Genomic DNA, 13,065 nt, shown 5'->3' on the forward strand with positions numbered 1-13,065 from the left:
GAAATATAAATTATTACTAATCTTAAAATTTTGCCAATTTTTCTTCTTCGAAAGATCACTGTACTAGTCGGTCGTCGATGTTCTTCTTCTTCACCGCTTATACTTCACCAAATCTTCTATTATTCAGTGTCTTTTGTGAAGAAAATAGAATCAATATTCAACATATTCGAAGAATGAAACTTTTACTTTTTCAAAAAAAATTTATAAACTGCAATAACCCATGTCCCTGATTTCTCTCATTACCGGTCCACCTTCTATAAACAAATCAATAGTCCTACATTTAGAAAATATACACCGTATTATTCAATATATACTATAGTTAGGTAGAATGTACGAAAAACAATGCAAAATGAAAGAAAAAATGGACGAAAAGAGAGATTTAAGAGTGAGAGAATATTTTTTAAACAAAATCACCAAAATAAAAATAATTAAGAATTTTTTTTATTATAATATTAACATAATAGAATTAATCTATTACCATATTTATCTAAGATATTTAATAAATGCAAATATTTATCCTAGTCCATTTTTTAAAAATATATTATTAATAATAAAGATGGGTAAATTGGTCATTTAAATCTTATATTTGTGTAAAATATTAGTTAGTTTAGGAAATTTTTAAAAAATATAAAAAATTTAGGTTAATGTTGTAGTATAGTATACCATCTTACAATATCCGAATTAAAAACCCTTCTTATATGGCTATCGGAAAAATATGGGTCAAAGAGAGAGGCTGAGGCCCAGAGTGAGGCCCAATACGATGAACTCAAAGTCTCAAATCGTGCAAAAAAGGTGTACGGCATTAATTGGGCGCATATTAGCTCCCGCCACTACCAACAGAGCCCTCCCAATAATTTCAATTTAATTAAATATTACAGAAAAAAAAAGAAACAGTTCAATTCTCCACCCTCTTCTTCTCCAGTTCCAGTTCTAGGGCTCCTCCACAAACTCTACTCTCACCTTCCTTCTTCTGCTTCTGCGCTGTCCCAATTCTCTACAAATACCTATCCTTTTCACCTTCTTGTTGGACCAATTCCAGGCCCTGTTTCGGCTCTGGATTCGTTTTACCAATGGTGAAAACTTCCAAGTCCATCCACGAACGCTTCGAAGACGACGCCAACGGTATCCCCCCCTCTTTCTTTTTAATATCTGGGTTTTTTTTTTTTTTATTCAATACTCAGTAGTTTTTATTTTTATCTTGTTCATTTAAAGAAATGGAATATTCCTGGGTTTCAATGTGTTTTGTGATGTTCTTTTTTTTTTTGTTTGAAGAATCGGGTGTGAAGATTGAGGGGAAGAGTGGAGAGAGCAAGGCGAGTGGTCATCGGTCTAAACACTCCGAGACTGAACAGCGAAGGAGGAGTAAAATTAATGAAAGGTATCTTGTTACTACCGCTGCTTAACCCTTGTAATCCTGTTTTTATTTAATCTTTCTTTAGGAATAAATAAAAATTTCTCCTATTCTCTTTCGCTTTTTGGGCTGAGATGAACGGTTTTTTTGGTTGGTTTAGCCTACTGACTGATAAATGTATTTCTGTTATCTTGTTTGTCATCATGTGTAAATGCTGTAAAGGAAAATTATTTTAATTAGAAGTGATATTGGTTAATAAGATTACCATTTTGTTCAAATTTTTTATTTTCTGACTTTAAGAAACGCCCGCAAGTTTTAGAGTTCATTAAAGGCCTTTTTACCTTTTTTTTCCCGCTTTTTGTGGTCTTATGCTCCTATTGTTAGGTTAGGTGAAAATAAAGTGAAGCGGATTTGTATGGTTTCTCAGCTAAATATATGGGATCATGGGTATTCAGATGGATATCCAGAGATGGTCTCCTCCTCTGGCAGATTGTCTTAAACTAAATGTGGATGTCACTGGCCGGCTGAGTGGGATGCGTATTGGTGTGGGTGCGATAATTAGAAACAAAAGAGGGGAGACAGTGGCTGCTAAAGCTACTTTTCAGATGGGGTGCGGGGAGGCTGAAGTAGGTGAGGTAATGGCTCTGTTGAAGGGGTTGCAGTTTGTGGGAGTCATTTGTTGTAGGTGGAATCAGATACAGAAGTTGTGGTGAAGAAGATTAAGTCTTTAAACTTTGCCCACTCCACTTGTGGAGTCATAATTCATATATGCTGATATATACGCCTGATGACAAAACTCAGAATTTTGGGCCTAAATTTTGCCTCTAGAAACTGTAATCGAGCTGCCCATAATTTAGCAGCCCATGCCTTGAGCTCTGGTACTAGTTGTTGGTGGATCACTTCTTTTCTGAACTGGCTTAACCAAATTGTTGGGACTGATATGGAGGAGGCTGGAAATTTGATGTAGTTTCTGTTTCTGGTTCCCTTTGTATTTATTTTTTAAAAGTTGTTAGGGCAAATTGAATACTTTTTTGTCTTGTTTCAATATTTATGGGAAGCCTGAAAATTTTGCTCTCTGAGGATTGTCGTATGAATGGTAGCATGTTTACTTGTTACATCCCTGCTTTACCTAAGGGTTATTTTATGAAAATAATTTTCTTAGTCCTCTAGATGCTGCAGTATTTCCCTTCTGAAAATGATATTAAAAAATTTTTGCTTGACCTCATGGCTTACTTTCTTCTGAAGAGTTAATAGTTTAGTTTTCAGGGTATTTTCTTTTTTCTGTTTTATATGCCCTTTCGATGTTGGTTTCTTTTTAGGATCTTGGTGACATTCTCACTTTTTTGTGAAATATTGTGTTCTGATGGGGCAGATTTCAGATTTTGAGAGAACTCATACCTCAGAATGATCAGAAAAGAGATAAGGCTTCATTCTTGTTAGAGGTATGTCTCACGTATTTGTAGAGAGTTGCTAGAGACAATGCTAAATATTCTAGTTTTGAGATCCCCTGTTAGTTAGATGAATTATCTTTGATATATATGTAAACTTCAGGTGATCGAGTACATTCAATTTTTACAAGAGAAGTTAAATATGTATGAAGGGTCATGCCAAGGATGGAGTTCGGAGCCTTCAAAATTGATGCCATGGGTATATAATCTTCTTGATTGACTTTTGTTTTCACTTTGTCATTCACCAGCTTGGCTTGGTGACTTTCTTGCTTCCTTTTTCTGGAAATTGGATTAGAAAGGTGGTTTAATCATGCTTTTCATGTAAGAAATCCTTTTACACAATCCTTTTTCTTTTTAGATTATGAAAGTCATGAATGAACATGTAACTCCCCTTATTAATGGAATGAAACTGTGAACAAACTCTTAAAAGCTACCCTGGCATGCTTGCCTCCATACTCTCGAAAAATCTTGTAATTTGTATGACTGACTTCTGACAGAAGAATTATAGAGCTGCTGATAGTTATGTTGATCATTCTCAAGTTGTAAAGCGGGGTTCCAATCATGAGAGTGCTGTCGTTTTCTCCCAAGCAATGCTAACAAATGCGCCCAATGTGATGGATGCTGACTTGGGTCCTACCGCAGTGTTGAATGCAGTGGATCATACCCTTGTCTCTGCTACGCAAGGACTCCCCATGAGCATGCATACACAACCAATTGCATTTGACCCGGTTGGAAGAAGTAGTTTATCAACCGAATCTTTGGACGAACCTGTGTCAGGATCCGAGAACATCTCCTCCAGGACCCAGGCTGAATTGTTACCGGGTAGAACCTGTACCACCACAGGTTTTCTGAACCAGGCTGTTAGTGATCAGGACGATCTAACCCCAGAAAGTGAATTGGAGAGTATCTCAGGTGCCTATTCCCATGGGTGAGGATCTGCCATGAGTTTTTTATGTGTTTGTGCCTGCCTATTTCCCTCTTTTAGCCTAAATTCACGTATCTTCGCTGAGATTGTGAAAATGTGTATTGTGGTTGAGGCAGTTTATTGGTTTCATTTCATCCTTGTGATGGTAGTTGATTGGTTTGAGAAAGAGTAGATAATTACCAACCATATTTTTTTCCAAATGTTCTCATGAGGCTTGAATTGTTCTGAAATGTAATTCAATCCATGTTAGCTTTTGGCTCTTTAGTTTTGTTGTGTTATATTGTATGATTGACATAGTTTCTGTATTTGAGCAGGTTACTAAGTACCTTGACCCAGGCCCTGGAGGCTTCAGGCGTTGATTTGTCACAGACCAACATCTCAGTGAAAGTTGATGTTGGAAAACGAGCCAATAGAGCGATATCCCTTTCAGAGGTTCATATTCTGCACATTGGTCTTTTGAAGTCTTTTCTTCTGCTAGCTAGTTTTATTGATGTGATGATGTGATGATGTTTCTCCTACCCCATTATTTAATCAGGATGACAAACAACAATCTTTAAACAATCAAGTAATGGGACAGAGTATACATGGATGCTTCAGCGAGGACTCGGAACAAGCTCACAAGAAGCTTAGAACAGGGGTTTAATTTGTCGCGCAATCTTCTATATAAATGTGCCTCCATTGTTCTCTTCCATCCCTGAGTGTGATATTATTTATTATTATTATTATTTTTTTGCTTTTTTCTTAGATGGGGTGGGGGAGTTAATCTTGGCCATTTTTTTTCCAGGTCATGGTCTGTTAGCAACTGGGATTTCTTTGATTGTACATGTTCTCCTTGGTCCTAGTTGCATCGATATAATGTTACGTTTTTGGCGTTTGAGTTTGATACAAGGTTGAGATGATGGAAAAAGCTTGAGTTTTATTGTAATGTCTTGTACTCTGTAATTTTCTAGATTAATGAGAGGCCCAAAATATTTTTAGTTTTCATGTTTGAGGTTAACTCAAAACATTTCTACTTCACGATGCTTTTATTTGAGAATTTATAGTGTTTTGGGATGTACCATCCAAAGAGTGGTAACTTAGAAGAAGTGTGCAGGTTTTTGTTTTATTTTATTTTGAAATTGTACTGTGACGATATTATATATAATATGTTTCAAGTTAGTAGATTATACTTCTTTTAGAAGTATTTTGGTCTTATGGCTATGTGAAATTGCATATGTTGGGTAAAGATTTGTTAATATGGTCATACACTCTTGAGAAGCAAGGTGTTCCTCATAATGGTGTGATTTTTAACTCAAAAAGAATTCCTCTCCCTAACCACGCCTACGCCTCGACGCGTCCACTCATGGAAAACTCGTTGTTTTTAATAATTTCCAGCAACAATCACAACAATATCAATATGTAATATTATGCATAAGCAAAGGTGTCTTACGACTTGAACCTTTACATACTAAAGTTGATTTAGGATATATTAGGGTAACTTTTTGGTTTTGAACTTTACCTCTAACATCATTTCACACCCAACATTTTTAGGGTACAGTTGGAAAGCCTATGCTTTAAGGTCTATCGCATGTATCTTAGTTAAGTGAACACTCTAGAAAACTTACCAAAATTCGATAGGAGGTAGCTCTGACAAGTGATTCATTTTTCTATATGCATGTGTCCCATCCTTTTGGAGGTTTTGATAACCATATCTCTTGCCATTCCTTTTGTCAAAGAATTTGCCAGGTTCTCATTAGTCCATACATGATCCCCTCTAACTACATGAGTAGTGAGGAACTCTCTAATGGCGTTGTGCTTACAACGGATTTATTGTCTCTTTCCATTATAATAACGATTCTGAACATTTTTTTTATTGGTGTGGATCAAGATGGTTGGTATCAAAATTTTCATAAGTGAATCTCTGATAGCAAACTTCTAAGCCAACTTGCTTATTCACTAGCAGTTACTAGTGCTTTCACCTCTGACTCCATCGTTGACTAAGCTATAATAGTATGTTTCTTCGGAAGAGATTATAGTCGTTTTGCACTGAAAATTTTTAACATAATCTTTTTCTCAATTTAATTGGGAATTAAAAATACTCACAAAACACTATAACAAATTTACTATAAACTAAATTAATAAATGCTCAACATGTTTTTTAAAAAAAAAACAAAGAAGGAAAAACTCACGTTCAATGCTATCCTTAAATTGTACAATTCACTAGTTTAGAGTCACCACCAATTGGAAACCCTCTTATCCTCTGAGCGATTGAGATTGATGATTTGTGGGAACAAAAATTTGGATTGAAAAATTTTCTTTTTAGAGCTTATGTTGAGAACTTTGCTCATCCAATTGCATAGTGAGAGTCCTTGAGTTACTGACTTCCTGAAAGTGGAGGAGGAGAGATATCAGAATATTGTTGGGTTTTATCTCTTAAGACTCTTAGATAGTAAATATAATTCATTGGCCGTTATTTATTTATAAAATGTTATCATTATTATTTTCAATAAGCGTTATTGTTTATATTATTAGTTTTTTCTTAATAACCTAAATTCAATAAACTAACATCCTAAGTTGTTTGATGAGTTTTGAATAGTATGTAGAGACATACAAGGATCAATGTTCGAGATCAGCTTAAATGGTATATAGTACAAGGATAATGCCGAATACCTTATCTTGGTAACACTATGGATACGACTCACTTTGTATTTGATACAAACACAATGATCAAACACGTTCGTGTAAGTAACATGCGAGTGAGAGTATCCTATGCAGTGAGTTTGCATAAGACTGGACCACAGAATAATAACCACTAGATGCAACTCTATTAACTAGTTGAGTTTTCATTTCATTAGGATGACCTAGGTAACTTAGTCTTAATGCTGAGTATATTATGAACTCCTGTTCACGAGGGATACTCCTGTTCGCGAGGGATTGTTCTTTGATTTGTACGGGTGAGAGTGACCAGATTACCAATTTAATATGTTTATCATTTTGGAGACAAGACCGAGTGGAGAGCTGGAATAATCACACAAGATAGAATTCACTCATTCTCAACTTTAGGGTAAATAGATGGATGTTCCGTTAAATGATGTCGGACTTGAACAAAGGGTCCTACCCTCTCTATGGCATGAGAAGAGTTTCTATTTATTGGTTGGACCATAAACATGTTATTCATTAGAGGAGCACTAGTATTTAAGGACTAGAAGTATCCCATGGGTAAAAGTAAAACAGTAATTTGACCTAGCTGGTGTTACGAACACTGGTGAAAGACTAACTTACTATTATTGGTCTATCTGTGAACACAAAAATATATCTACAGTGAGAAGAGTCTAACTATGAGTCTTTAGTGGAGTGTACACACAGTTAACAAATATCGATTAATGTGGTTAATGAGTTTAGCCAAATGATTTCATATTATTGTAGCTTCTGATCTGTAGGTTTATTAGGTCTCATTCTTAGCTCGTAAAAGGTAATGAGATTTATTATATTGCTTGTAATTTAAAAGGTTTAACTTTACTTTGGAAATTAGTATAAGATATGATGATACTTTATAATATAAAGTTTAGATTTTAATTAAACTTTATTATATAAATTTAATTTTGGATATATTGAAAATTAATTTATGAGAAATAAAATATTTGAATGAGTTCAAATACTAATACAATGTGAATTGGATTCATATTAAAACTATAGATTAAAATTTAATGTGTATATGATACACAAAAATTTATTTTCGAATGTGATTCAAATTTGAATTAAATTAAATATAAGATATTTAATTTAGCAATTAATTAAGTGGAGAATTAATTAAAAGTTAAGTTTAATTTTATTTATTTTAATTTGATTAAATTAATTAAATTAATATGAGATATGTGAGAGATATTCATTAAATATGATTTAAATGAAATATGATTTAATTAATAATTAATTAATTAATTTAATATTTTTTAAATTAATAGGATACTGAATAAGAGGGAGTTATAAAATATGCAGAAGAAAATAGGTTTTTTAGTGTAAATATGAGCTTTTGTCTCTCTACGAATTCTCTCAAAGGTTCTCTCAAAAGTTTAATTTTTCCATCCCAATTAGTTCCCACAAACTAATCTTATCCCAGAAAATATGGAGATAGTAGTGGTGCCCTAAGTTTGATGTTTGGCAGATTCAGAGTCAATGACGATATAAGTACTCTTTTTCAGCAATTCTCTATAATTTTATTATCATGTTTAGCGTTTAGAATTTTGTTTCTAAATATTGCAACGTAACGATATTTTTAAGTTCTCAATTAAATTGATCTAAGGTTTCTATAAAATATTTTGGTGTGAATGACTTTAATTTTTTCAGGTACATGAAAAACATCCAAAGTTCCTTAATAACTCCCACGTAAGGGCTAAACATCCTAAGGTCCTTCCATTTTAAGTTCTCGAAGGTTTGCTTCAACAGGCTATCATTCGGAAAGACATGTAATGCCCCCAAAATTTGGATAATTTTTAATTTAACCATCATAATTTTATTTAATTATTTTTGAGTTTATTGGATGTTATTTTGAGTTATTTAAACCGGAATTGTTTGGTTTTGTTCAAATTAGAATTAAATAAGTATTTGTTTAAGTGAATATTTAATTAATTAGTAGATCTACGTGTTGGTAGAATTATGGTTAATTATTATATTCCATGAATTAAATTTCTCTAGAAATCGGATGTGAACAATGTATTTTAAACACTTTTGTTTATCAAAAGAGTTTAAATAAAATTGGGTTTTTTGAAAATATATTTTGCCAAAGTCAATCCACACGAGTCTTTACTTTCTTTTGTTGAACTCAAAAGAAGGTGTACAACAGTCTATTGAAGTCAATTTTCGACCAAACCGCCATCGAATCAACTATGTTGGATTAGTCAATGCTCAAAACGACATCGACTTTGAAAGTGCAAACCAATTTTTGGTAAAGTTAATTAGTTTATTGGTTTGAATCGGTTTAAGCCATTTAATTTGATTTATCGGTCTATCATTCTCACCACTAACTTAAACCAAATAAAATGACAATAAGAGGGGGAAAAAAGTTTAATAAGTTGTAGGTTCATGGTAAAGAAATAGTAAAAACATTGGTTGGATGCATGTGAGAAGGTATGCAATTTCACCTATTCCACTATCATCCTAATATGGAAACTTCTGTTAGGTAAATAACAAACAATCCACATAATCACGCACACTCTCTCTCTGGAAACTTAATTGTAGTGAGGAAGTCAGTGGTTGAGTAGTGCAAAAGTTATGGTTTGGCCAAACTCAGTCCACAATAATTGCTACTACTATACAGTATACACACCAATATTAATTTAACACTTGCCTTGTGAAAAGTGCATCCTTGGATCACCCAACCAACACATTTTTCTCCCCTTTATTTCTCTCTCCTTTGAATTATCATTACATGCTTTCTCTTGGATCACTAAGCTCTTTGAAAATTGAATTGAATGCAAGGACTCTCTAGAAATATGGGTTAAATGGGGAATTGAAGTTGAAGTTGTATTATGGGGGTATTGAGTGTAAAGTGGGCAATGTTGACATTAATAATGTCATCCATTAAATATTCATATATGTGTGATATGATGCCAATGTGAGTTCAACACAAAGTCAACATATTTTATTAGATGGTTTTAAGTTGGAATTTTGGAATTTTATCATCATGCCAAAAGTATTGAATAGCTGCCCACTTCATATTTCATATATATCTTTTTCTCACTTACCCCTCAAAAGAAGAAAAAAGAAAACTTGAAAGTGACTGAGTTCAACTTCCTCTCTTAGTGCTTTTTTATCTGTCTATTTGAAATTCTTGTCCTCTAATCTTGTACTTTACCAGTTAGATTGAAAATGTAATATCATTATTTCTTTCAAAATTTCGTATGCTTCAAGTTAGTTTATGCAAAAACTAGTAGTTGAAAATTCATAAAATTTTAATATTTTGGGTCAGTGGTTAGAATAAACAATTATGTTATCAACGTTTATCGTTATGTAGTTGGTGGTGTTAATCTAATGAAAACTAATTATGTTATCAACGTTTATCGTTATGTAGTTGGTGGTGTTAATCTAATGAAAACTGTATTTCGACCAAAACAAATTTATATATTACTGTAGTGTAGAACGTGGTTTATCAAATTGAATAAAAAAAAATTGAACTAAACATTTGTGTATGCAAGTTGAGGAGTTTGACATGAAAATACAACAAATATGTCAAAAAATACTATAAATATGGGAAAGAAATATTAGTAATAACCATTTATTACTTGTTTAAGGAAAACCAAATAGATTTCTACATTGATATTTGGCCTCTACATTCCAATTGTCATCCCATCAATTTTGGTGTTGACATTGTTGAAGAAAGTAAAAGGTTTGGATTATCATCCAATTATTTCCCTCTGTTACAACTTTTGATCATCTAAAAATTTGCATCAAGAGAAGAAGCTTTATGTTCTTAAATAACTCATTTATTCATAATTCAAGTCAATGATAACCAAAAAGCCTCTCCTCTGCATCCTAAAACTACATGGATATCAGTTCTCTGCTGCCTTCTTCAATAATTATACAAGTAAAAAATCTCCTTTGATGACAATATCATGAGCTTCTCAATGGCCATTCCCATGCTCCCAAGCACTCATGCGGATTCGAGTAGAAGTAATCTTCTTCCTTAGGCCGATCTGGAATGACAACTCGTGTCTTTGAGCTCCCATTTTGATCAGAGTGACCTTCCTTCATAGCTGAAGAAAACTCGTCCCACCCCAACAACCCGTTGCTATACTGATCTATTAAGCTAACTACCAACTTTCTGTCCAGAAGCACGGTTTTTTTGAATCCCAAGAATCTGAAAGATAAAAAAAAATATATTTTTGAACAAACATGAACCCTGAGATCATTCCATTCCAACTGATTTAATTACATGAAATGCTTACAAACAAATTTACTAGATAGCAGTTGTTGCTTACCGACGATGTCCTTCCACAACTTTTGCCATGTTCCCATCATATGTAGGAATGTAAATATCACTCTCCAACGACACGAGGTAATCCAATGCAGCCATTTGTGATGAACGATTCTGAAAGAACCTCAAGTCCGATGGTTTCAGCAATGTCTCTTTTCTGACCTGTGTTTGTAGAAGATTGCATAAACTTTCAAGGGCCTACCCAATTTATGCAGAATTTACACAATTCAATTTCTATTCTCATCAACTAACCAGATTAGGGAAAGCAGATGCCAGAGCTTCCATCCTTCTTTCTCCACCATATATTTCTCCAGAAGCAATGTATATTTGAACATTGTGATCGATCCCGAGTGCACTTAAAACTAGCGAAGTTTCTTCGGGAGTCAATGGACACAAACCTTCCTTCCTTTTCAGGTCAGAATCGATAACTTTCTCCTTCCACCACGGATAAGCATATCTAAACAATGATAATGCAGAAGTCGCCAAGAGAAAGTTATTTAGGGTACACAAAACAAAAGTCCATCCAAGTGAACAAAAGAGACAATACCTCATTCTTGTGAGTTCATCGACTTCATCATTGGTGCAACCACGGGTGCAGCCAGAGAAGGCTAACATATCCATTTCATATCTAAGATGAAGAACCAAGAATGGGCCTTTATCTCTCAGCATTTGAACAACTTTTCTTCCCAGTTCCTCAATTTGAGAAGTAAATCTCAGGGCATTAAAATTTGCCCGACATCGTAACTTCTGAACCTCAATCGGCAGTCCGTTATTGGAAAGTCGAGTATCAGTTTTATTCAAATGTACAACTTTGTACTTTTGGACCAACGGAAGAATCTGCGGTTGTTCAAGACCAAAAGATCATTGATCAAGCAAAAGAAATTTAAACAGAAGAAACTCCAAGAATCTCTCGTGTCATGAACATGAATCCAACCTGGTTAAGGTAATATGACATGTTTGACCAACTAATAGGTGATAGTGAGTAAATCATTCTCGACTCATATCTTCGTTCAAGCCTTGGCGGTAGCTTTCTCAATATTCGAACCTGATCTCTCAATGACAATACGAAATGCTCTAAGTCGAAAATGTCTTCAAAGTCACTATCAAAACAAAGTAAACACATTAAAAAGCTATAGAATTAATCAAACTAAAGGGTAAATTTGAAATAAGAGATAGAGTGTAGTTTCCAAAAACACACCTGGGGTCAGCCCAAAAGGAAGTTTTATCCAAATTAGGAACAATAAGAGTTAGATTCAAGTATCTGGCAATGGCAACCATGTCACAGATCTACAAACGATGGCAAAGTTCTCACAAACAATCAGAAAACAGAGAATCAACAGTTCTTAGTGTCGATCATTTGGTATAAGAAAAAAACAAACTCACAGCTGCTCTCATTTGGTTGAGTCCTCCATTGCAAGAAACCATGAGATAGCCATTGCTTTTGTAAACCCCTGCGAAAAAGAGACACCAATTTTTTTTAAGGAACAGATCAAAAAGTGAAAAATGGGGAAGACATTAGAACTTGGAGCTTACTTTTTGGTGGAAGAAAAACTTTGTAAGGAAGAGAAGAAGATGAAGACTGAAGAGGCATTGGAGAATCAAAATGGCAACAACGAGAAGGCCAAGTAACGAAGAGCTTTGGCCGCCATAGTTCCCCTAAAGCCATAAGCTGAACAAAACAAGTCCATAGCAGCACTGTTGTAATAGCCCTCGTCATCCATAGCTTCATTCTGGACCTCGAAACAGTAATCGAGTTCTTAAACTTATCAACCTTCTCTTCATCAGAAAATCTAAACCCCATTTCCCAATCATGACTATAATGACTCTTGTGATCAGATTCCTTCATTTTACACATTGAGAATTACAAACCCAAACCACCCCACTTGTCAAAATAGCTTGAAATTACAAATGGAAAGTCGAAAAAGAATGACGACAATCAGTGAATCCCCATTTTAAGTAGAAATAATTCCGTAGAAAATTGATTCCATCCTGAAATTGGGAAGGAACTCAGAAGTTAATTAACACAATGGACTGCATTTTTAGGGTCTGAACGGTAGTAAGTTGTGGAATAGGACAAAAAAATGGAGGATTTGAAAGGAATTGGGATGCAAAAGAGAACGAAATGGGAAGTGAGATTGAGAATTCTTGAGAAAGAGAGAGTGGGAGAAGGGGAGAGTAGAAATAGAGAGAATGTGAGATAAAAAGCCATAAATCAAGGAGGAGGCGTTGATTTGAGAGAGAAAGAAGAGGTCATGGTCATGGATGAACTGAAGCTGTAAAGATTATCTACTTCAATGGATTTTTTTTGTCGCCATGGCATTGACAAGTGACAATCTTTTATCTTTTTCTTTTTCCTTTTGGAAGTATATACTTTGTTGCATTTTGAGTATAA

The 13,065-nt window shown here is 34.2% G+C and overlaps 2 protein-coding genes across 5 annotated transcripts; one reads left to right on the top strand and one right to left on the bottom strand.

Moving 5' to 3' along the window:
* Positions 1-856: 856 nt before the first annotated feature.
* Positions 857-4,712, top strand: LOC101209670 (transcription factor BIM2). Of its 4 annotated transcripts, XM_011655104.2 has the most exons (8): positions 859-1,122; positions 1,273-1,378; positions 2,724-2,793; positions 2,903-2,998; positions 3,297-3,727; positions 4,039-4,156; positions 4,260-4,393; positions 4,509-4,712. In XM_011655104.2, the coding sequence occupies exons 1-7, from the start codon at positions 1,071-1,073 to the stop codon at positions 4,365-4,367; spliced, it is 981 nt and encodes a 326-aa protein (XP_011653406.1). In that variant the 5' UTR covers positions 859-1,070; the 3' UTR covers positions 4,368-4,393; positions 4,509-4,712. The 4 variants fall into 4 exon arrangements, 3 of the variants coding, with proteins under 3 accessions (XP_031740676.1, XP_011653406.1, XP_031740675.1); XR_004216342.1 differs by lacking the exon at positions 4,509-4,712 and having other exon boundaries at positions 857-1,122; positions 3,297-3,711; positions 4,260-4,278; XM_031884816.1 differs by having other exon boundaries at positions 858-1,122; positions 3,300-3,727; positions 4,260-4,708.
* A 5,235-nt stretch (positions 4,713-9,947) lies between these two features.
* Positions 9,948-13,026, bottom strand: LOC101209424 (rhamnogalacturonan I rhamnosyltransferase 1). The gene is made up of 8 exons (XM_004137095.3): positions 12,207-13,026; positions 12,057-12,124; positions 11,872-11,960; positions 11,608-11,773; positions 11,221-11,510; positions 10,926-11,130; positions 10,678-10,835; positions 9,948-10,556 (listed from the first exon to the last, which is right to left on the bottom strand). The coding sequence occupies exons 1-8, from the start codon at positions 12,526-12,528 to the stop codon at positions 10,310-10,312; spliced, it is 1,545 nt and encodes a 514-aa protein (XP_004137143.1). The 5' UTR covers positions 12,529-13,026; the 3' UTR covers positions 9,948-10,309.
* Between the last annotated feature and the right edge of the window lie 39 nt (positions 13,027-13,065).

This window comes from Cucumis sativus, chromosome 4 (assembly GCF_000004075.3).
Source record: "Cucumis sativus cultivar 9930 chromosome 4, Cucumber_9930_V3, whole genome shotgun sequence".
Taxonomy (NCBI): Eukaryota; Viridiplantae; Streptophyta; class Magnoliopsida; order Cucurbitales; family Cucurbitaceae; genus Cucumis; species Cucumis sativus.